We start from the raw sequence: 25,479 nt of genomic DNA, 5'->3' as shown, positions 1-25,479 counted from the left end.
TCTAATTAATTGCTTTTTGTACTTTGATGAGGTTAAAGGTCGCTTTCAGTTCTTCAGTTATATGATTTTATGACTGTCACCATTTTGGATCCAGTTCACTGAGAGACCACCAAGAGGTATCAACTGTTTTTGTTGACAGATAAAACTGAATACAGTATGTATATCTGTCCCATACTAGAAATAACTAGTGAAAAGTTCAAAAACTTAGGTTCAAGAAACTTCATTTCTTCCTGTACCATAGACTCTCCTAGAAAAAGTCTTGGCCAAAACAAACGTTCTTCCTGATCACCCAATAAATTGATCACTTCCTGAGTTTCTAATCCCCCATCCTCCACAGTCATTGAGGGTGGTAAATGGAGCTCAGAATTTTAGTGTCTCTGAATACCTGCATTCTTGATCCATTCTGGACACTGACCAGAATCACCTGCTGGGAGACTGCCTTGACAAACACTTTGCCTTTTCCTTCATTTATAACTGAGGTTGAACTTGTCAATAAAGCTTTTACAAAGCCCTTCACCACAACATTCTCAGACAAGGATTTACATTCTTTCCTCCTCCCCTATTGAAAGCAAGATCATTTTTGTTACCTGAAAGAAATGAATAGGAGTAGAAGGCCATTGGAAGCAGACCTTAGCTTTTCTCTCCTGGTATGAGTTTGAAAGATGCCCGCTCTCACAGAAATACGTTGTGGACAATGCAAACATGCCCCGCTTTTTCCTCCTGCTGTAGCTCTTGTGATGTGGGCTAAAGGAATTTCTAAAATGGGGTCCTGAAATCCTTTTGCTCCTTGCTTCTCCTGCTGTGGCTCTTCTGTTGGGCTTTCCATACCTTCTTTCTTTTTTCTTTCTTTTTTTTCTTGGTAACAAATGAAATGAGAAACTGTTGTACTTGGGCCCAATTTTTTCCCCAAACATCCATTGTTCTTATTGGGTTCCTATGCTTATGTTGACATTTATGAAGATGAGCCTTTGTAGACTCCATTTTAAAAAGTTAAGTAAAATAACTATACTAAGCAGCGCTTCTCTTGTCTCTATGTCATCACTGGCACTCACCATTTCCCACTGCACACACAATCACCAAATACTCTAGTAGCTCTCTTTTTATCCTTGTAATATTTACTTTATTTTACCTCAAAACATATGCAAATAAAGATTAATTGTACCCAGACTACGTAGATCATTTTTTAATTAGCAGAGTTCACTGTACTTAGAGAATATGGTGATTAAATAGGACAGCGAAATGACTAATCCATCATAAAATTTATGAGTTCCTCACCCCCCCAAAATTTCAACTTAAGATGCTTTCATTCATCTGAACAATTCAGCCTGGCAGTAAGAGACAAAAAGGCAAGTAATGTGAGCTAAAGCCCCATATTTGCATTAGCATCCATCAATAGAAGAAGACATAACCTATTTTTAATTACATTCAAGGTGTTCATCCTATTAATCTGAAAATTAAACATGCAGCAATGAATTCTACTGGTGAAATACTACTTTCTGGCACATTAGAAAAAGAAATAAAATCACCATGGATATAAAGCAATGTGTGGTGAACCCTTCTTACAAAGTCTTGCATGGTGGTTTCCTGGGAAACCAAAACTCTGTAGATGTACAAACTAAAATGTAGATGTGTGCCTTTCAAAGAACTAATTCCAGTTTGTATTCCTAAAGAAGCCAATTCATTTTCTGAGTTTTCCACAAAATACCATGTCCCTCGAAATTGGAATAAAAATCTGATCTCCTACACATGCACGATAATGTTGGAAAATTAACATGTATTCAATCAAATTTGATTTTTAAACCCATATAATATATGATCTCCATAGACTGGCAGCTAGTAAACCACTAGGTAACCTTGTTCTTTGGTATCTCACCAGGGGCTCTGCTGAATCATCGCCTTCTGGGTTGTGTGCCAACTCTGGAACAAACACAAATGTATATTTCCTTTCCAAATGCCCCACTTCTGCCAGGAACCTAGCAGATGCACCAACAAATGGTGCAAGTCTGTCTATTAAACGGGGAGCTCATTGAATTTCTATTGCATTTCTCCAGCACAAGTGCATTTGGGGCAAAGAAAGAAATTAAAATGAAGTCAGGTGTCATTCAAGAAAATTACAGTCCCACGGAGGATAGTTCTGAGTTGCAGCTTTGAGTTACCATGCTGTGCCTTTCACAGCTGCCTATGGTTCTTGTCATTAATAATCAGTAAATAAGGTCTGCAGGTGGGCCTGGAAGGCACCCTGAGCCAAGAAGATGGTAGTTAGGGCTTCTGTCTCGAAGATGGGTGGCCAGGCTCATTTGCACAACCCAGCTTATGTTTCTACACAAAAGTGCAACCCTACTTAGCATAGCTTCGGGGAAGCTGCCACAATATAGGGAATGCTAATTACTGTAACCAACTGGCAACGATGCATCCAAAATTAAATGGTCTGTGACTGAGCAGATGAACAATTTTTATGGCCCAAAGATCAGGGAACAGGGATAGTTTGTTAAATTAACTGACAGCCTCTTTGGTCTAAGTAGGTGAGTGGAAGTCATTTGAAAGCCGTGTGTGCATGCAGCTACATACCACAGTCTCTCCTGCGTAAGTACAGTTCCCCCTGCAGTTTTATGTGGGAGTATGGCTACAGTTAGTATATAAAATTCAAAAAGTTCCCCAGTTCAGTTCATAAATGACCAGGAGAAGCTATTCTGAATCCCTATGGGATTGATTTTTCATGCACAAAGCTTTGATCATCTTTAAATTCACCTGAAACTAATTCAAATAGTTGCATAGAGAGGTTTTTAGGAAACCTCTAGAACCCTGCATGAACAAAAGCTTTTAACTTCTAATTTCCCGCATGGATCATACTTAGAAACCAAGCCATTCCACTCTCATATCACAAGTTGCTGTGATTATAAGTTCATTCCCAACTGTTCATGAAAATCTAAAAGTCTCCCAGAAAAAAGAAATAATACAAAGATGAGGGCATAGCATCTAGAATTTCCAAAGCATTGATTTTAGCAAATACTTTTCACATCACAATTTAAGCCGTTATTTCTGCCTTTTCTGCTACAGGATTTCTCAGCTTCATCACCACTGACATTTTGAACTAGGTAATCATTTGGACAAACTCTGAGAGATAGTGAGGGACAAGGAGGCCTGGCATGCTGCAGTCCATGGGGTTGCAAAGAGCTGGACACAACTTAGTGACTGAACAACAATAATCACTTGGGAAAGTAGAGGGTGGCATTAGAAGGACTGGATGTTTATCAGCATCCCCAACCTCTGCCACTAGATACCAGTTAGCAACACCTTCCTCAAAGATGTGACAATCAAAAATACCTTCAGGCACTGCCATTAAACTCTGGAGAATAAAATCCTCCCCCCAGTTGAGCATCACTGGCCATCAGTCCAACAAATATTTATTGAATTAGTATACCAGACTCTGTGCGAGGTGAAGGATGGGGTTAGGCTGAGAAATAACCTGTGTCAAATCATTACACAGTGGTGACCTGGCGGAGGGTGTAGTTCAACAAAGAGATAGGCATGTGAACAGACTATTTCAACAATATATGATGAGGCTTGACATAGAGTGTGGACAGGGTGTTCTGGAAATAGAGAAGTGAAGCCCTTCTGCAGGTTCCAGTGAGATTTCCTGGAGAAGAGTCTGACCTGGGTTTTGAAGAATGCGTTAAGTTTGGCCAAGTGAAGAAAGATGGAAGGAGCATTCCAGAGGGCACTGCATAGGCAAAGACACAGCAGGGTATGGGTGAGAAGCTTTATCCATTTCTAAGCAATTCTATCCATGGATACTACAGTTTGTAAAAGCACATTTTTAAAAAAGGCAAGAACAGTGGGAGGAGTGGTGTATGGTCTGTTTTTTGATGTCACAAGAAAGTTCTTTCTAATTATTAATTCAATAAATATTCATTTACTATCAACTGGGAATTCAAAAATACACACAAGACTCTTTGCCATTTAGATAACCACCATTTGGTGAGTTAGGAGAAGTACAGGTACAGTTCAGATATGCTTTCAATTGCTGATTAAATTACAATTCTGTGTTACTCCAGCCTCTAGAATCTCCTCTTCGTATATTGAATTTCCCCAGGAAGTACTAAAATTGCCAGATTTCTGAGAATGGGAGAATGTGAAGAAGGTGAGGGCAGACATATAGCCTAGAGGAAATTTACAATTTGGTTAACAAGATAAAACTCATGAAAAGATAGTGGTTCATATAAATTGTGAAAAATGCCAGAGAGGTACAGACTCTTAGAGTAGCAGAAGAGGCAGAAATAATGGTAGACTTCCATGGGCAGGTGAGAACTTGAGAAAGACATGGAATTTATTCTGATCTTAAATTTTCAGTGGTATTAAAATTGTAGAAAGGGAAAAACATTTTAGGCAAAGGGAAAAAATTGCAAGTACAATGAAACAGATGTTGATCCATGTCTGGCACTGTGATGATAGTGAGGAAACATACCTAGATGAACAAAGCAATGAGTTCTTGCAGAAAGGAAGAACTGAAAGGAGACAGTAGCAAGAAGTAGAGAACCTTCAAGCTAAAGAACAGGGGTAAAGGATAGGCATAAGTTTAGACAGTGCTTGGTATTTATGCCTATCATTAAAAGATGGATAGAATGAGGATAATACTTAGGGGGAGATACATAGACAGGAGCAAGGAGGAGGTAAGGGGAAAAACAGTGTATATCCAATATGGGGCAAAGTTCCATTGGCTTTGGATGGTCTCATGTGGTGAATGAAGGGATGTCTTATTTGCCCACAGTTTTTTTGTTTGTTTGTTTGTTTGTATTTCACGAATACCATTTCTGTTTCAGCATTGTATTAACATACTGATTACCACAAACAATTACAAGAAAGTTTGAGTTTTGTTGGAAAAAAATTTAAAAATCATGCTTTTTAATATGTATCATACCTCTGCAAACAAATGCCAAACCTCTAGGAAATGACTTCTGCCATTCTTCTCCAGTCCTGACTTCAATAAAATGACATCCACTTTTCTCAGCCCAACAGAACAGGCGGCAAATAACGCCTCCCAACCACAGAAACCTCTGCCCCATACCCCTTAGGGACTCTGTTGCCTGCAGCCAATAGACTTAGGTACATTCCTGCCTAGAGCAGGTAATAATCAGTTAGCATCCTGCAAGGTAACTCTTTTTCTCCCAGAGGCAGGTATGGAAATCTCTCCCTGTTTTCCTTACACTTTCTTTGGAAGCACATAATTTTGATCATAAAAGACATGGATTGGATAAAGATTCTGCCTTCCTGGGATCATTTTGTCCCAACACAAAGCCTGGTGTTCATATAACATGACTGATCAAATATAAAAGAAAAGACATTTCTGCCCATGTTCTCAAATTGGGGTGTAAATGAAAATCACATGAGAACAAGCAGCGTAGAAACTCTGATTTAGTAAGCATAGGGATGGAAACAAATATCTGCTATGACTTAGCTGGTTCTGATATTTAGAAAGTTTTTAGAGGAACACAAAATATGCTTTTTACAGGATATTCCAGATGTCTTTCTGGAAGTAAGGTCATTATTCTTAGTCTTGACTTTCTATCCTCTCCAAAAAAACAAATGTATTAGTCAAAAAAGCAATCTTGTCACCTCTGAAGTGTCTGGGTGATGATGAAAGTGTATCAGGAATAGTCAGTACTGTAGTCACTCAAGGTGTCCTTCAAGGAAATCTACCAGCACAAGTCACAGGCTCAGAATCAAACCTTTCTTTCTCACAGAAATCATATTTATCAAGGGATGCAAGGAGCTCTAAGAAGCCACCTGTCAAGGAATCTGCTTTCACTGAATAGAAGAGAAACTCCCTTGAAATCCTTGAGTATATTGAATCCCAGTCTTGGATGGACTTAAGATCAGTTGATAGTTCCCAGAAAACCTCCACTTCATCTAATCCTTTACTCTATCTCTCTACTATTTGCCACAAAAACCATGGGATCACAATCGAATAGAAAGGAATTTCTGGACTAAGTTGGGAACTATTTGCTACATCCTGGCTCAAACAGCAGCCAAGGTCTGCCTCTTTCCTAGACTTGAAAGAATCAAAGAGATGGGGGAAAGAGAAAGCAAGCCTTTATCAAAATTAACAACTTTTGCTATTAAAAGATACAATTAAGGAAGTAAAAAGAGAAGCTACCAACTGGGAAAAAATTATTTGCAAAGCATATATATGACCACAAACCTGTATCTAGAATATGTAATGGACTCTTTCAACCAGAAAAGAAAAAAAGCATCCAGATTTAAGCAGACAGTTTCACCAAAGACATGGGATGGCAAATAAGCACATGAAAAGATCCTTTAGGAAAATGCAAATACCATATCAGAAAACACTGCACACCTATTAGAATGGCTAAACTTATAAAACTTAACTGTTGGAGAGGTTGTGGAGCAACTGGACTTCCCATGCACTGCTGGGAGGAGTGCACAATGATGAATGGCCTTGGACAACACTTTGCCAATTTCTGAAACACACAGTCTGAAGTCTGACGATTGCAGGAAGGTTGTAATGTAGATAGTAATGGCCTATAAGATCTAAGACACTCAAAATGGAGCCTCCTGATCTTCATTTGAAGCAAGGATAATTGGCTGGCATTTTTCCTGGGCAAGAGAAATAGGGTAAGGCAACCAGCAGAAAGAGGCCTGCCTTCGAATATATGTTTCAGGCCTGGCCTACGAGTCCTCTCGCCCCAGTGCTTAGCCTTGCAGATTTCATGTCACTTCTCCTGGCGCTGAGCATGCCTGTCGCTGCAGCAGCATGTCAGCGGGGGCTGTCAGTGGCAGCTGTTTCCCAGCTGTTTACAGCAGAGCTACATCGCTTCAGGCTGAGCTTCTGTGCTTTGTCCAGCCACCTGGTCTGATTTCTTCCATCTCGCCTCTATAAATCTAATGATGATTGCTTAAGTTTTGTGCTATTGGGAATATCATAAAGGTTGATATTGTCTCTAAGAGTCAAAGTTACAGTTTTGTGACCCCAGAGAGGTGTTAGGGATTCCTCTTGGCCTAAGCTTGTCATAAGATTAGGTCATGCAGCCCAGGAGGCATTTCTGGCCCCTAACTCTGCATTTCTGAATCGATTTCAGAGCTTCCTGAACCCTTGGATTCACTCTGGAGGGCACTCTCCTGTTTAGTAGTCACTTTGTTGCTCAAAGAGCATATGTCTTTTTATTCTCTGAAGGACCAGCAAGTGTTCTGATGAGAGTGAATGCTATACTGTTACAGCAAGTCATCTACCAAGACTTCCCTTAGTAAATCAGGCCATTCCTCGTAAGTCCAGACCAAGTTGTTCCTGCTCCAGAAACTCTTTCAATATTCTACCCTGTGGAGCTTCATCTCTCTCATTCCAGGCTGTATTCAGCACATATAATATTCTGCTTTTTTATTCCACAATCCAATCCATTTTATATATTGGTTGATAGGTTGGATTCTCTGAAGAATAACTCTGATCACATATTCCCTTGCTCAGAAATTTCCACTGGCTCCCAAGAGCTTACAAAGCAAAGTCCTAAGTCCTGGGACCTTCCACCACTGGTCTGAGCCCATCCAACCAGTCTCTCTGCAGCTGCCCTTCATGACTTAATTATGCTTCAGCTGAATTGAACTGTGGGTTTCTCCTTAGTGCTTTTCTATGGGGCTTCTCTGGTGGCTCAGCAGTAAAGAATCCATCTGCAATGCAGGAAACACAGGTTTGATCCCTGGGTCAGGAAGACCCCCTGGAGGAAGAAATGACAATCCACTCCAGTATTCTTGCCTGGAAAATCCCATGGACAGAGGAGCCTGGCAGGAGCCTATAGTCCATGGGGTAGCAAAAGAGTTGGACACAACTTCGTGACTAAACAACAACAACAATAACAACATTCCCATAATTTAGTTTGTGCTGTCACTCTCATCTTTCCCCTACTCCATATATCTGTATACAACAAACTCAAATGGCATCTTTCCAGGAAGTCTTCTCTTTAGCCAACTTAAACTAATCTTTCCCACCAATCAATTCCTATTGCTGCATATTTGAATCTCTCTTAAGACTCTTGCCATTTTATTCCTTTTTAGGAGTTATTTATGTACAAGCATTCTTCCCAACTGCTGAACTACAGGTGCTTTAAGAATATGTAGGGACCATATTCCATTTACCGTTGTTCATAGTGTCTTCAGTATAGTAAGAGGATAAAGAACAATTCTTTCCAAGACAAGCTCAATCTTGTCCTCCAAATAAAGACAGCTGGGCCAGAGTCTGTGCAAAGAGAGGAGTTTGAGTGTTTGTCCCCATATTTTCTAGTTCTGTGCCTAAGGGTAAGCCACTTAGCCTCAGTTTCCACAAACAAAAAACTGAGGTGATAGCATCTTTCCAACCTGTTCGCTGCTGGGTCATTATGCTGAGCTAATCAGATGAAGTATTTGAAAACTGCAAAACCCTCCAAGAGGCTTACAGCCTCCAAAGTCAGCATGGGGCATATGCTTTTGGAAAGTGTACATTTTTAAACATTGTATTTAAAGTTTTAGATATACAGAACCATTAAAAATCAAGTTAACTCAGTGGCATCTCATCTTCTACCTATAAGGCAAGAGAAGTTTGGAACTTTGTCCCTAAATGGTGTCAGGGACACAACTCTTGGTCTTGTACTATTTCCATTGCGGGCTTCCCTGGTGGCTCAGCTGATAAAGAATCTGCCTGCAGTGTGGGAGACCTGGGTTCAATCCCTGGGTTGGGAAGATCCCCTGGAGAAAGGAAAGGCTATCCACTCCAATATTCTGTCCTGGAGAATTCCATGGACAGAGGAGCCCAGGAATAGCAGGCACTCAGCAATACTTGCTGAACCAAATAGATTTTGCGACATTTTTATTTTCTGTTTTCTTTTAAAAAAACAAAAACAAAAACATTTCTTTATTTATTTGGCTGTGTCGAGTCTTAGTTGTGACACTCTGGGTCTTAGTTGCATCAGCCAGGATCTTGTGGCTTGCAGACTCTCTAGTTGTGGTGCACGGGCTTAGTAGCTGCAGTTCGTGGGCTTAGTTGCCCCATGGCAAGTGGGATCCTAGTTTCCTGGCCAAGAATCAAACCTGAATTTCCTGCATTGCCAGGTAGGTTCTTAACCACCAGACTCCCAGGGAAGTCTCGATTCTGTGACATGTTGACTTCAAGTCCAAAGTCACCATAGATTGTGGTTCCCTGTGGAACTTACAAGGCTAAGAAAACAATATTGAAGCAGAGGTTAGAGGGCACGCTGCATGTTCCATAGTAACTGTCCTACCTTAAGCAGGGTTTCCAAATCTCTGTGAGCCTCTGTCAGAGTGTAATCTCTGAGAAGGTAGAGATTTTGCGTCTATTGTATTCATTGCTGTGGACCCAAACCTGGATGAGCTCCTGGTCCACAGTATGACTTCAATGTACATTTTTTAAACAAATGAACGCACTTCAGTTTTTTCAAAAGTGAAATAGCAACAATCTCATAGGGTTGTCCCCATAATTAAATGAACAGAAGCACTTAAAGCTCTTAACAGTGACTGGAATCCAGTAAGTGGAATCCTGTAAGCTGACCATTATTACCATCCTAAAAATCATCCCTACCAATTGGGGCTGGGGGCGAGGAGGGGGCTTCAAAAGGGTGGGTGCTCTAACCTGAATACCCAATCTTGCTTACTCTGAATAGCAAATCTAGAGAGAATTAGGGAGTACATTCTGGTAAATGTTGATTGCCCAAAGATGCCTCTTTCAAACCAAGCATTATCACTGAAGATCAGAACTTGGAACAAATACAGACAAACAGAGTGAGAGAAAAACACTTGGGAACTAAGCCCTAAAGTAGAGGACAAAAAGAGCTCATTGTCAGTTTTTTTCATAAACCAATGAAACCTGTTTTTCCAACCAAATGTCTCAAAAATTTAATGTAGAAGCAAGCATATAAATAAGGCAGGAATAGGGTATCTAGGTTATAGTCCTTTTATGTTAAAGGTATGTTTTATTGAGAGCCATATTTGCAGCTACCATTGAAGACCAGTTATGAAGTTAAATGTGCATGTTAGCACCTTTTTTCCACAAAATTCACACACAGCAAATTAAAACATAGTTAATTAACTATTTAGCTCAGATAAGAGCAACAATGTATAACATGGAAGGATAACAATATTTAAATAATATAATAAAATATAATTAACAAGAATATTGACCTTGACATAATTTAATATACCCTTGAGGATCCCAGAGGCATCTCAGGATTCTTTAGAGTCACAGAATCATCATAATGAATTTCAATTATAATTGTGCAGTATTGATACTGATTATCTGAGCTTTCTGGTTGTTTGAACTCAAGGAGGTGTGTATGAGGTAGGGTGTGTATATAGCATGCAGTATGAATATAGAATGTATACATTTCCTTCCTGCCTTGCTTTCTTCTTCTAGAACACTGCCTCCACATTCCCCTAAAAAGCATGGGATATTCTAACAAAACATTTTCACCAGCTTAAAAAGGGGCTTTAGGTAATAATTTAAAATTTTTCCACTTAGCACGTGCTTTGACTCCCAAAGACTTGTGCTTTTGTACTTTAAAGAGTACGATGGTATTTCACCTCTTGCACCTCTATCCAAAAAATGATAGAACTGCAAAAATAATGACATATCCCTTGAAACTTGGATAAATTTAAATTTTATTTTTAACAGTATCCTGTTTTTGTTCAATAAGACTGGATCTTCTGGTAAAGACCTGTCCACTATCCACTGAATGCATTGGTCTCCCATATCTATATAAACTTTCTAAAACTGAACTGTCCCAGTTCACTAATCTGTTTTTTAATCCTTTATGTATAGATTTGAAACCAAGAGATATGAGTCCTTCAAGGAGAGGTTTGCATATTGAAGTGTCCCAAGTTATACTCTGCTTTTCTGAAATAAATCCCTGAAACAGTTTTTTAAAAACCTGATTTTCATTACATCAACTTTGCCCACAACTTATTTATTTATGACAACATTAATGGTAAAGAACTCGTCTGCCAGTGCAGGAGATGTAAGAGACGTAGGTTGGATCCCTGGGTTGGGAAGATCCTCTGGAGGAGGAAATAGCAACCCACTCCAGTATTCTTGCCTGGAGAATCGCATGGACAGGGGAGCCTGGTGGACTACAGTCCATGGGATCACAAAGAATCGGACATGACTGAAGTGACTTACTTAGCATGCACACAAACCTAGTAGTTTGGAAAGTGTTCATTCTTCCAGGCAGAGAATACCACAATGCTGCAAATTGAGTAAATTATAAAATTCAGTCATTGCCCATATTCCACTCCTTACCTTGTTGTGCAAGCTAGAAATTCTGGTACAATCCTTGTTATGGAAGACAAGTTCCTGAGCCCAGTGAACAGTGAAGCCAAACAAACCGAGACCTTGGAGTTTGGAACAGAGAAAAGTTTGTCACAGGGCCATCTGAGAAGAACGCAGGACTTGTGCTCATAAAACTCCCAAGACTCCTCCAAGGGTTTCAGAAAAGCAACTTCAAAGGCCAGATAAGGAGGGGGTGGTATGGGGTACGTGATCAGTTCCTGGTCAATTCTCTGGTTGATGGTGAGGTCACAGGCTTCCCAGGTGGCTCAGGGGTAAAGAATCAGCCAGCCAATGCAGGAGATACTGGCTCGATCCCTGGGTTGAGAAGATTCCCTGGAGGAGAAAAAGGCAACCCACTCCAGTATTCTTGCCTGGGAGATCCCATGCACAGAGAAGCCTGGCAGACTACAGTCCCTGGAGTTGCAAAGAGTGGGACACGACTGACCATGCAAGCGTGCATGAGGTCACAGGGCACTGTCACAGAGGTCAATAGTAATAGTAACAATGGAAGTGCCAGAAGGTCTGAGGGCTACATGCTCCTGACTGTCACATAGTTGATTTCCTCCATTTGCAGTTGTTTTTTAGCATCTGAAAAACTCACGAAATATGCATGAGATACTTTTATCTGGGTACTTCAGAGAGGAGCTACAGCAGAAAATGTGGACAGGGAAGGCCCCCTAGGGTTCTGATAGGTTGCACCCTGCTGCCCTTTTCCCCATATCCTGTTAACAAGAAGGCTCTCTCTTACCGAGAATCCCTCTGCACTAATGGTTCCCATTGTTCTGAGGGGCCTTGCTGTCCCCTATGACTGCTAGATATTCTAACTGTCCTTTCCTGGGGTTGGAAAAACTTCCTTGATCCCTACACAGAAAAGACTTGCTCCTCAAGGTCCCCACAGGGGTGTGCAGACCTCCCACTGGACTCAGAATAAGTGTGCCATTATCCTGGTTATTATGGCTGTCTTATCCAACTACATTTGATCAAGTTTTAAATGTATCTATAACCCCAGGGTGATTCAAGCTCCTAGAGGGCAGATCCCATGTCTCATTCAATTTAATATCCTCCAAGTATAAGACATGCTTTCTGGAACAATGGGCATCCTTGACAAATGATCGTTAAATGAACAGCTACTGAAATATGAGACAGAAAAACCATTTACAGCATTTAACAACTGTTTTGCTACCTCTCTGAACCTTGATTTTCTAGCTATAAAACAGGAAGAATGGAGGGCTGTCTATCACAGTTGTAAGGAATACATCGGACACTTTCCAGAAATGTCTGTTGGGCTGGACCAGCATTCTCATTGGGTTACCTTTTGCAGCTCTGTCAAGAGTTACATGCCTGTGAAGGAAATGATGGTGAAAGTCAGACCTTTTCCTTTTGCTCCTCCTCAGTTTCTGCAAAGTTAAAGCAATGCAATTGAAATGATTTACTTATTTAGAGATTACTAAATTTGGAGGAGGGGTAAGAAGAGGAGGGAATGGGAACAGGGAGGTTTCCATCAAAGCCCTTTTGTGTTGCAAATGACCTTCTTGCTTAGCAGGGCAAGAATGAGAAGATTCATTTATCAGATGATTCAAATTTTGACTTGCAGTGTTATCTCAGAATCTAAAGACTTCATCCTGACACACTGATGATACTAAAAAGAAACATCCATCCTTCAGCCTAAATTTGTATATCAAGATAATAGTTCTCTCTCTTAAGATTTTTAGTATAAACCACAGTTAGAACTATCTAATTTGCATCACAACCCAGCACAAAATAATACCATTACCACAGGCAAAGCTTTGTGTATTCATAGTCTGTTCTCTTCCATTAAAAGTTGCTCAGTGTGTTGGCTGCAACTAAGACACTAAGACAGATGGAGGTGAAGGTGACGGAATGGGAAAAGGGAAGAAAATCAGTATAAGTTACCAAGGGCTTGTGGTCTAGAAATGGGACAAACACAAATTCCAGGTAAACAATTTCAGCCAGTTCACCCTGGTTTGGGGGGAAAGAGGGTAAAGGAGATTTTTATACCTTGGTTTCCCTGCTTTTCATTCACTGATTGTTTCATGGCCCACTAATGGGGATGCAACCCATGGATTGAAGACAAAAACATACCAAACTTTTACAAGTTAACACTGCCTTTAATGCCAAGAATTAAGATTATAGGATGAATCTTCTAGTTATTTTGGTCAATGTGAAAGTAATTATACTGTATTTTATTTTGCCGTGAAGGATTTGGTATATTTCATTCTAAAGGATGAACAATTGATGCCAAAGGATGAACAAACGATGCTTTCAAACTGTGATGCTGGAGAAGACTTTTGAGAGCCCCTTGGACTGCAAGGAGATCAAGCCAGTCAATCCTAAAGGAAATAAACCCTGAATATTTATTGGAAGGAGTGGTGCTAAAGCTGAAGCTCCAATATTTTGGCTACCTGATATGAAGAGCCAACTCATTGGAAAAGACCCTGATGTTGGAAAGACTGAGGGCGAGAGAAGGGTAGACAGAAGACGTGATGGTTGGATGGCATCACTGACTCAAAGGACATGAGTTTGAGCAAACTCCAGGAGATGGTGAAGGACAGCGAAGCCTGGCATGCTGCAGTCCATGGGGTCACAAAGAGTTGGACATGACTTAGCGACTGAACAACAACAATGCTAAAGGAACTAATTTCCTTTAGCTAAGAAATTTGTTAATTTGTTAAATGGCAATATTCAAAATACATGACAGTATTTGTGATAACTATTTTGGAGTTTTTTTCATTTTTTAATATACTGAGGAATCTTAAATAAAAGTTCAGTGGTGCAGCCTCTTGACCTCATACTTGTGGGTGATAAGTTATCTGTCCCAAAGACCAGGCCATTCTCTGAAAGTTAAATGTGCGCCTCTGACATATCCACTTGGCAGTAGGCAGAGGGCCTCAGAGGTGAATGGAAGCAGAGGTTGGCTGCAGCTAATCAGTAGTAATAGTACATCAACAGGACAAATAAGTCACTAAGGGAGGACAGCAGTGCCAAGACTCCAAGGCACAGAGACTCATCAGCAGTGTCTGTGTATCCAACCCGGTCCAGTAAAGAGAGTCTCTGATTCCAAAGATCAGAGAAAAGTTTTCAGGAGAGGATATATAAATGTGTAATTATGGCTGATTCAAGTTGTTATACAGCAGAAACCAATACAACATTGTAAAGCAATTCTCCTCCAATTAAAAAAAAAATTTTTTTTTTTTAAAAGAGAGTTTTCTGGTGACTATCTCTCCAGGATTCCATAGCTGGGAACAAGGTCCCTCCAGACTCTTCATCCTCCTGAAGCAATGATCACTACATGAAAGCTACAAGTCATCAGAAAGGGCTTTGCCTCTCTGTAGTTTCATGACTTTGCATTCTTCTTCTTGTTTCAGTGTCCATGAATTTGATTAAGGTGAGTCTGGTAAGTACTGACTGAACAGATATGCGAAAAATAATCACAATTTCAAAATTGTTTTGTGTATGTGATAGTTCTAAAGGGATCATAAAATTTCATGCTTTCTTTGAATGGTCATCAAACTAGCTACTAGGAAGGAGTCTACTGTCCCTCTGAAGGCCGTGTCAAGCTTCTGGAAGTAGAGGACAGTACTCTCTAAGGGAGGATAACAAAGACCGTGGAAGCAGTTGGTGGAGTAAGAGTGAAAGAAAGGCACTTTTATGCCATGATTCCCCAGCTGTTTGTGAGAAAATATCATCTATGACCTATTCTGTGATGTGCACGCGTGCTCAGTCACTTCAGTCATGTCTGACTCTTTGCGACACTATGGACCGTAGCCCTCCAGACTCTTCTGTCCATGGGATTCTCCAGGTAAGAACACTGAAGTGGGTTGCCATTTCCTCCTCCAGGGGATCAAACTCACAGCTGTTTGCGTCTCCCGCATTGTCGGCAGATTCTTCACCCACTGAGCCACCTGGGAAGCCCATTCTGTGATGTGGCTGCACCTTTTCCTCTAAACTGAATGTACATGCTGGGTAGCAGAAGAGGCTGTTGCTCTAGTTTACTGCGCAGCTATCCTGCCCAGAGACTTGCCCTTCCAGAGAGATCCCGCTGTTTAATTTGTATGACGATTTGAAAACACCCTTCTTGAGTAAGAATACATACACACACAAACACACACATACAATTGTTCTTTCCAATCCTGATAACAACAGCTCAAATAAATTAACACACATTTAAAAAATGGTGATATATAAATATAGAGAGAGACATAGAGCATAAAAGGGGATAGACAGCCAATCAGTAAACCATTATTTGCTGAGACCCACTGTGCGCTGTATCACATATGGATAATGCAGGATTCCTCATGCTCAGGGGCCTCCAGTTTGGTTATGAAGAGATTTTTCCAAACATGTAGAGCCCCACAGAGGTGTATATGCCTCTGCACATGGCTCAGCTGGGTGCTCTCCCTCTCGACTCCTGTAGGAATTAACTCAGTGTATAATTGACAACTTCCTGCATTTAGAAAGTAACTTTCACCAGGATGGAGCCAGTCTTGTCTTTCAGCTTCTTAGCTTTAGCAGCTGTCACGGTGCTTGATCCACTGTGCTGTGTGCTTAGTCACTCAGTCATGTCCAACGGTTTGCAACCCCATGGACAGTAGCCTGGCAGGCTCTTCTATTCATGGGGATTCTCCAGGCAAGAATACTGGAGTGAGTTGCCATGCCCCCCTCCAAGTGATCCACTGTAGGTGTGAAATAATAGTTGGCAGAATAAATGCATGAGGTACAAACACTGGTGGATATAGATCATAAGTGATCAAGCATCTGAAAGGCAAAAGGATTATAAGGAGGCTGAAACAGACAGAAGAACCATCATGAAAGAGGTGAGACTTAAGACTTGGTCATGGAGTTGGTCAGATCCATGAATGGAGTGAAGGGGAAAAGAAAGAGAAGTCATAGATCAGAGTTGAGGGTGGTAATGTGGGGAAATGAGGCTATATTTTAAGTAATGTTTGTAATAAATGATTAAACTGCTAAAACAATGACTGGGAACGTTGAGTGTATAAAGAGGGTGTTGATGCATTACCTAAAAGAGGTAAAGCCACTCAGCAAGACACCAGCCAACTGCTGAGGACTCTATGGCCAAGTGCAGGATGTCTTTGTTGGAGTGGTACTCAGAGGTGGAATGCAGTTAATTGTAGGACTTCAGTAAATAGGATGAACAGCGTCCTAGCTTTGAGTTCCTATGGGAGAATCTCACCTTGGAAAGACTGCTCACACCTAAACTAAGGGCAAGAAGAATAGGATTGTTATCTGTCAGGCATCTTTTTTTTTTGACAGTTTTTATTGAAGTATTTTAATTTCTTGTTAAAATGTATTTATTTATTTTTCAGCCATACCACATGGCTGGTGGGATCTTAGTTCCCCAACCAGGGATGGAACCCGCGCCCCCGCAGTGCAGGTGAAACAGAGCAGGACCCTATAGCCCCTGCCCCACCCCACCCTCACCTCCACCCCACCATATCCTTTGCCTGCCTTTTATCTGTGGAAAACTTTAGTTAATTTAATCAGAGGAATGAGAAATGCAGAAACGAAAACAGCCAAAGGAGACCAAATAATGATAATGTGGTCATTAAGCATAGTCAAGGACCTTTAAGTTCCTTCTCAAGGACGATAGATAATATTCTGAGCCATATACTGTGAACTATCTTATAGCTACTGAAACGCCAGGTGGAAGAAGTTAACTACATGATGACCAAACTAGACCCATGACATAAGCTGCCACAATTCTGAGAACTGGCCTCAAAGAAATGGAAACAAACTGACCCTGGAACTGAAGATTAACTGTACCTAAAACAATCAAGATGATGCTGGTCAGACCACTGATGATCAGACTGAAGCTGTCAGAGGTGACTATACTGTTGCCGCACGTAGCCCCCTCCCTCCATCCATAAAAGCTCTTCCCCTCTAACTGTTAGTGTGGAGAGTCAGTCTTTGGACAGGTGTTCATCATCCCCCAACACCAGTTGCCAGTATCTGAAATAAAGTAAACTTTCCTTTCCACCAACCTGGACTGTTTATTGGCTTTTGAATGGCAAGCAGTTGGACTCCAAATTCTTTTGGTAACAGAAGCATGGAATCTTAACCATTGGACCGCCAGGGGAGTCCCTGTGGGGCACCTTAAAGACAAACCAGCCAGGATCTTGGAGGTGGGATCCCTATTCTGCTACTCTGGCAAGTCCTACAACCTCTCTGTCTTGTGATTCCTGTATGATATTCCTGGAGGTAATATTTCTTACACTTATTCTTCATTATTCAACAAACATTTGTGAAGTACCTGTTAGCCTTAGGTGGAACTAAAATATTCTTTTAAAAATTACCTGATTTAAAATAATCACCCAATTTGCAACATTTAAAAATATTAAAAATTATAACTTGCTACATCATAATGCCAGAGGCTAATGAACCCTGAGAACACTCAGAAGAGAAATCACTGTCTGTCGAAATAGACATTTTTACGGTGGAATAGAAGACTTGGACTCAGTACTCTCATTTATAAAGTGACTCATTAATAGTACAGGGGCTGGCACATCACTGATAATCAATAATTTGTTGAATGAATAAATAGAGGCAAAGACACTGTCTGACTTACAGCTGTCTACTCAGCTCTTGCATCAGTGCCTGGCACATAAAAATATTTAAATGTTGGTGGAATAACAACTAATTACATTTGTTTATTTATTCTGTGATCATTTATATTGTGATTACATACAAATTTGATGAGCAAATTCAGTATTAAAATCTCAAATGCTACTCAAGAGGCCAGGATTTGGTTCTAAGCCAGTGCAATATAACTGCAACTTTTCTACTAGAATGTAAGCTCCATGAGATGAACTTTGTCTGAGTTAGTCTTCTGTAATGTTTTAAATAAAAATACATTAAATGAAAGAATGCTAACTTCCAACATCTATTCTAAAAAGAAAAATGGTAAAAAGACAACAACAAAAAACCACTGTGGAAGAAAAACCTAAGTTCCTCTGTCTGCTGTAGTAACAAGCATGTTTCATGACACCATCTCGAGACATTTTAGCTCAGAATTTCCAGTCCGTGAGAAGATGGCACCATACTTGATGTCCACACAATTGGGCCAGCACCTCTGATTAATTTTTAATCCAACTTTTATGAGTTTTCTCAGTGTTAACCACAATCCAAGTGGGGATGTATAAATTTAAAACCAAGGGGAAAAGAAAGATCTTCTTCAGGAATGAAAAATAAACGTAATCTGAAATCAATATTTATGAAGTTGTGATTAATTGACTGATGACCAAATGATTACAAAACGTCTGTCTGAAACATCTACTCAAATTTATTAGCTTTGACCAAAAAAATTAAAAAACAATCTGAACTGGGTCAGTGAAAGAATAATGCATTCCTAATCAATTTTTAATAGCACTTAAGATTTTATATTTTTTTAACTTGCTTTTAAATAATTTATCATAAAAATGAATCTGATTTAAACAAGGGGTAAAAGGTGTTCCATGGCTATTTGATGGTTTTCTTAGCAAAGAAATTCTATTATGAGTGACTCTTTATTACTGAACTACTTTATTAATAATAATACATCTTGCACTTATACTAAGGCATTTAGCCAACAATCTCAGAGTCTAACTGCGATCTAGGAATTCGTTTTTCTTCCACCGTTACCTGGTGATTTATCTTATCTAGGTCTTGATTTCCCCATTTGTAAAAGGAAAGGCCCACATATAAACCCCTAAAGATCTTTCCAAGTTCTAAAAATTTATAATTCTAAGGATCTGGGGGCTTTAGCCCATTCCAGGTGCTGTATCTGATCGAACTTCTCAGGTCACAGGATGCTTCATGGGGCTATAAAGAAGTTGAGAAAGAAATTGAACAGAAAGTTAATGAGCCATGTACTCTTGCCTATTAACATAATGGCAACACTATTTAATGATTTGGGCCAGACAATGTCTGTTTAGAATATGATTTGTCAAAAAAGAGAAATGCCTTTCATGGGGCAGAGGGAAGAATGAGTTCCTGGCCTTAAAGCATTTGCATTATTTAAAGCAAAGCCTGGGAATTGACCTGGAATCAATCTGGACCTAGAGAAAATCCTAATCAGCCTATATTGCTAACAGTATTACTCAGATATATGTGTGTGTGTGTGTGTGTGTGTGTGTTACTTATCTACGAAGCATTAGTGAGCAGAGCAGGTATGTTATGGTATGATCCTATCTGTGCTTATGCACACAGTAATATATGAATGAAAATGTAAAGATATACTACAGAATGTTAATAGTGATTACCATACAGGATTGAGAAGTGAAGCATAAGCCTAGGGGAACTTTTGCTTATTATTTTATATATTTACAAACGGCATCATTTTCAAGATGATTCTCATTATGCTTATAATTAGCACAATGTAAAACAGTTTTCCATTTTGAAGTGAAAAACAAGTAAACACAATGCTTACGGTAGCCGGGTCTCTCATAAAGTTAGCTTGTGGCTAATGAAAATATTACGGTTTGTGGACTAGTCACTCAGTACTAGATATGAGATATACTGAATACAGTCCCAGACTTCAAGAAACTGTTGTGGGGGCAAGCACATAAACAACTATATAAAATGTAATAAAGTAAGCTTAGCACAGAAACAGCTACATGGTCAGAGCACTAGAAGAGCATTCAGAAGCTATGATGATGATAGGGCTGTTTGAAATGGTCTAGGTTTGAACATTCTGGGGCTTCCCTGGTGGCTCACATGGTAAAGAATCTGCCTGCAATGTGGGAGACCCAAGTTCAGTCCCTGGATTAGGAAGATCCCATGGAGAAGGGAATGGCTACCCACTCCAGTATTCTTGCCTGAAGAATTCCATGGACAGAGAAGCCTGGTGGGCTATAGTCCATGTGGTTGCAAAGAGTCAGACACAACTGAGTCACAAACACTTTCACTTTAACCATTCTACTTAAAATGCAGGTTTGTATTTTCTAAATATATTTTTGTGACAGTATTAACACCAATCATCAGGATGATTAATAAGAAACGAACTTTCCCTAGTAGCTTTGGAAAAGTCTTTTTTTTTTTTTTTAAGATTATCTTCAACATATCTTCCTATTGCATAGTCTTCCAGGGATCAGTGGGAGAGACAGAATATTCTCAGCCCTTTATCCCAGTCAAGATTGTGGGAATGATAGGTACTAAAACACCATGGTAGGTTTAAGCAAGGTGACAACAAGAACGAGGAAGAACACAGTAAGATGGGGAAAAGGCAAACCTTGAATGACAGTAGGTAATGACCTGGATCTTTCCCATTCTTAAGCCTTAACCTACAGCCAAGAATACGAAAGATGCATTAGCAAAACATGTGAAGCCTAGACCCCATTGAATATGACTTCAAACAGCCAGAAAATAGCCAAACCAGATGACTTTTAGCCCAGGCTTTCTGGAAAAGTGGCCGTTAAACAGACAAACGATGTGACTATTTTGCCCAGATCTCCAATTCCAAGCACAGGGATGGTCTCCAATTCTTAGGAAATTAAGTTACTGAGCTGTTTGGAAGAATTCTCACTGTCACTTGTGAGTCGATTTTGAACTGGAACTGGCTGCTTCAAGTGAATTACTGGCTGCTCCAATCTCATTATTATCTGTTCTTTTTATAGAGGTGACAGTAAACATACATTGACCTCATTCACCACCACCCCCTCCCCCACCACACACACGTGCTTTACCAATGAGGAAGCTAAGAAGCAGAGGGGTTAAACAATAGTTAAACAAATAAAAGCAAGTAGAGCTAGGAATTTGTTCAGGCTGGGATTTCTACCTTGCAGTCCAGGTGCAGAATCCCTTTCTTTCAACCATGAGATTGCTTCTTGTAATTATACTGCTCTCCCCTGCAAAAAGAGTACTAAAAATAGTTACACTGTTTTGTTTCTAAATCTCCTTATTCACAGATTGCATTTGTTTACATAAATTGATCACATTGGTTCTTCCTTACTTAAACTGCAGTTAAACCCCAAATCTGTTATTTATACTCAAGATTCACTTAGGAACTTTCAGAGTTTTGTTTTTTTTTTTCATTGGTAGGAAGTGCTAACTTATAGCCACACATTCTTCTTCAGAGCTTAACAGCCTAGTGGTACATTTCATTCCCAGCCAGGAGCCTGAAATGAAGAATTAAACGCTTGTGCCACTGCTGTAGGGGAGTGTGGATGGTTCACACTATTAGCAGCTTTCTCACATGTGGGTGTAAATCACAGTCCACGGCTCCAATCGTTAAGTCTCTTTCAGATAGAAACTACAGGAGAACCAACGGTGAAAGCATGTCTTCACGAAGAGCGGCGATTAATGTACCCAAAACGTTTCTGAAACAAATGAGATGATCACCGCGTGTAGTTTTTAAGGTGACATTACATCATTTAAGAATGTGAAGAGAGCTGATCGCACAAAGTTGTCTGGAAAAATTTAAACGTAGAGACAATGTCTTTCCTCTTCCGTTTTTGACTGCGCCGCGTTTGCAGACTGTCAGGTTTAATTTTTAGGCGGAAAACTCTCCCCCAACTCCCCACCTTCCGGGAAAGATCCTGGGATTTCAAATCGCCTTTCCGCATCCTTCCTCTTCTCTCGCTACCATTCATACTTTCATTTAAACTTGCAAGATCCTTGACGCCCGTAGTAACCAGCCGTCCTTCACGTTCTCAGGAATCCTTGTAGCTCCCCAACCGAGGAAAGTTTGTTTTAGAACTAAAAAGGAAGGAAAGGAGGGAGGGACCAGACGCCGGCGGCCGAGCGTCGGCAAAGAGAGTTTTCGTTTCCGCGGCCGGCGCGTTGTGGCCCTGCCCGGCCGCCGTAGCCGGCCTTGCGCGGCCTCAGTCGCTGAGAGAAGCCGCGGTCGGCGGGACTTCCGTGTTGGCGGGATTCTGAACGCTGCCATGGCTCAGACCGTGCAGAACGTTACATTGTCGCTCACCCTGCCCATCACGTGTCACATCTGCTTGGGGAAGGTAATGGGTGATGCCTGATACGGCTCCTAATCGGGGTCGGGTGTGCAGGGGCCCTCCGGAGCCCAGGGCTGGTTGGATGTGCGGCGGGGACGCGGCGCGAGGCGCCGGCTGGGTGAGGACGCCGACCCCGCGTTCTCCTCTGGCCAGGGAGGCCGCGTCCCTGGGGAACAGAGGGGACGCCTCGGGACTCACGGGGTCATCTGTGCGCCTTTCGGAGGAGGATGACAGCGGCCTGGGGTGGGGTAGGAGGGTGGCCTCAGCCGGGTGACTCCCGGGGTCGAAGGAGGCCTGGTCAGAAATGAATCCCCGCAATTCACGCCCCCCGGTGCCACCCCATCGCGGCTGAAATCACGTTTTCTGGGAGCCTCGCGACGGTTCCTTCGTCCCCTGCACGAATTAAGAGTGTTTTGTTCTTGGGCCTTCGGTGCTGGCTGGGGAGGCTTTTCCATTTTCAAGATAATTTTCTTTACTTCACTCGGCCTTGAGAGTGGCCTTTGCTCTGGGTTCGAAATTTGAAAAAGTAAACAGTACGTACCACTGAATGACGTTTAGAATGGGAGATGTGGTCTTTAATTCCAAGAACGGATCCGCCACGAGGTAGAACACCCTCTCTCTTGTGATGCAAGAGGTGTCTACCGTGTTTGTGAAACCAAGTGTAGAAAGTTATGAGTTCTGAATTAGAAACGGAGTTTTGAAGGTTCTCATGCGTTTGTGTCCTCTTTCATTTCCATTTGTGCCTCCCGTTCGGTTTTTAAAAGAATATATTGTTCTACCATGTAGATCCAAAAGAAACTTACCCCCCTCCCCACCTACGGTGAATTGTTTATACATTTGTGGGGTATGTGTGAATGTGATGTGTTTACACCCCACAGTGAAACTGCAGCCACAGGCATAGAGTTAACAAATACAGACTAAATGGAGCAAGAATTTGAGTGCCAGTCAGTATGATCCTCTAATCGTCTGCTTTAAGTCTTATGTGAATTTTCTGAGTTCAGGAAGTAGTAGGAAGTCAGGCTTGGGAGAAACTGATAGCTCTTGATATCCATCAGAATGAAATGCCAAGGAAATAGCAAAGATGCTGTGAGAGGTTATAGAGATGGCTTGATCAATTCTGATTGTGGAGAGCTTAAGAATGACCTTTGGAGGGTGGTTATTTGAGCTTGCACTTGCTACTACTGGTTACCTTTGTAGCTGGGAGGAGGAGATGTTTCTGTTTGCTGAAATCTGCATTTGGCTCCTGACTTGAAGTTCCACAAGTTAACTTCTGAGTGAATATACTGGCAACAGTAGCCTGTTAAAAGGCTGATAAAATGTCCTAGGGAAATAATTTTCACTTGGTTGTAGTTGTGCACATTATATCTAGTTTCCATTAGTTAATAGGCTGTGTTGAAGATGTCTTCTGCCTGGTTGATTTTCCATACCTATGCTTTCTGTTTTGTAACAAAAATGATAACAAATAGAATATAGTGATTTGAAGATTACAAAATGCTTTTGTATGCATTTTATTATTTCATTTACCACTCTCACCAGTGCTATGAGATAGGTAGGGCTGGTTTCCCCATTTTTCAGATGAGTAAACTAAGGCGTAGAGTCTCCAGCATTTGAACCTCTGTTGTTAGCATTTGTGTCTTCAGTAAGTTACATCCAAAAACTCAGTTGAACTCATGCATAACAGCCGACACTTTTGGTGAATATTTCCCTCCTATACTGGCTAGCTGTATTCTAGAATTAAATCTAATAACAAAAGTTTAATGATTTGTAACTGGACATTTTTTTATGTCTACTATGGGGACAAAAAGGTGCAGTTGGTTAAGGGCTAAGTTCTAATCCAGGTCTTCCACTTAACTAATTCTACACAAGTTACTTAACTTATACAAGTTACTTAACGTCCCTAAGAGCAGTTTCCTTATCTGTACAGTGGGAATGATAATAGTATTAAGGCTTCCCTGTTGGCTCAGACAGTAAAGAATCCACCTGCAATGCCGGAGACCTGGGTTCAATCCCTGGGTTGGAAAGATCCCCTGGAGGAGGGCATAACAACCAGTATTCTTTCCTGGAGAATCTCCATGGACAGAGGAGCCTGGCAGGCTGCAGTCCACGGGGTCGCAAAGAGTCGGACATGACTGAGTGACTAAGCACATACATACGTAGCATGAAGCTTGACACTTATCATTTAAGAAATGTTAGCCTTTGTTACGGGCACTGAGGCAGACAAACCCTCAAAAGTGAGGAAACCAACCTTTTCAGTCACTGCTCTTCCCAGTTGCTTCCTGAGGCCAGTACACTCACTTGATGAAGATTTACATTTCCAGATGAATAGGACCTGTTTGTTCTGGAAACTGCCACAGTTAATCCAGTGATTTTTGTTGGTTCCATATTCCTGTTGCCTTTTGTGTAGTTAAAGCAAATCTGATCTACTTGTGCTACCCGGTCTCCCCCCAACACCTGTATTTATAGGGTGCTGGAGACAGCCTTCCATCTCCCTGACACACACATTTCTGGCCACCTCTGGAGTCTGCCTTCAAGTCCTTCCTGGCTAGGCCTCATCTTTTGCTGCCCTTGCCATTTGTCCCTTACAGAGTTAACAAGTCTTCATTTTTTATTTTTCAACAGAATTAGGGGCCATTATCCCTGAAGGGTTACTGTTAAAAAAAAAACAAACAAAAAACGGTGCATATTACTTAAGGAAAATATGGGTGGGAGAGACCTTGAATTTGAAGAGATAAGATAGTTGCTGCTTGGAATGGGGGTGTGAAGGTGAGGAATAATGGTGGGGAGCAGTAGTCGAGATAGCCCAAATATGTATGTGGTTAATGCTTTGCCTTTTCAATACAAATCTACTTAACATTGAAAAGTTTAAACATTTTGCATTTCCTACCCCCAGCTCTACCTCAGTCTTAAAGGTGGATTATCTCTGTCCAATGTTTAGCAACCTTGCCAATATTGTAAGTAAGAGCTCTGTGTGACCTGGAGAAGTTAAGTACACCCTGTGGGACAATTCATATATAACACTTTCTGGCCTATTCCGCTTTAATTTTTTCCCGTGCCTTGGGCTAGTAGGCTAGCAAGCTGAAATGATCCAGCCCAGGATATGTTAAGTGACATTTTGGCACTGCTGCCAGAATTCTACAGGCCAGTTTATCTCTAGATAATTCCAGGCTTTTATCTCTTCAATTAGGATTCAAG

At 40.9% G+C, this 25,479-nt stretch overlaps 1 protein-coding gene and 1 long non-coding RNA gene across 6 annotated transcripts in view; one reads left to right on the top strand and one right to left on the bottom strand.

Moving 5' to 3' along the window:
• LOC145529497 (uncharacterized) overlaps positions 1 to 21,183 on the bottom strand; it is a 112,830-nt gene extending 91,647 nt beyond the window's left edge. Inside the window, exons 1-3 of one of the 2 annotated variants that reach the window (XR_014071286.1) lie at positions 21,114 to 21,183; positions 12,636 to 12,664; positions 11,294 to 11,656 (exon numbers count right to left, since the gene is read on the bottom strand). This is a non-coding gene — a long non-coding RNA (uncharacterized LOC145529497). Of the gene's footprint in view, positions 1 to 11,293; positions 11,657 to 12,635; positions 12,665 to 17,343; positions 17,387 to 21,113 lie in introns of those variants that run through there. The other variant, XR_014071287.1, reaches the window with a different exon arrangement.
• OBI1 (ORC ubiquitin ligase 1) overlaps positions 17,429 to 25,479 on the top strand; it is a 44,337-nt gene continuing 36,286 nt past the window's right edge. For 2 of the 4 annotated variants that reach the window (XM_081550059.1, XM_081550057.1), the window contains exon 1: positions 22,196 to 22,293. Coding sequence is in view for 3 of the 4 variants with exons in the window: in XM_081550057.1 (XP_081406183.1) it covers positions 22,222 to 22,293 (72 nt within the window). In the remaining variant the exon portion in view is untranslated. Of the gene's footprint in view, positions 17,561 to 22,195; positions 22,406 to 25,479 lie in introns of those variants that run through there. The other 2 variants (XM_081550058.1, XM_081550056.1) reach the window with 2 other exon arrangements.

Source organism: Giraffa tippelskirchi, chromosome 12 (assembly GCF_054371585.1).
Source record: "Giraffa tippelskirchi isolate mGirTip1 chromosome 12, T2T-mGirTip1v1.2.pri, whole genome shotgun sequence".
Classification (NCBI taxonomy): domain Eukaryota; kingdom Metazoa; phylum Chordata; class Mammalia; order Artiodactyla; family Giraffidae; genus Giraffa; species Giraffa tippelskirchi.
This window is presented reverse-complemented; position numbering and strand designations above follow the sequence as displayed.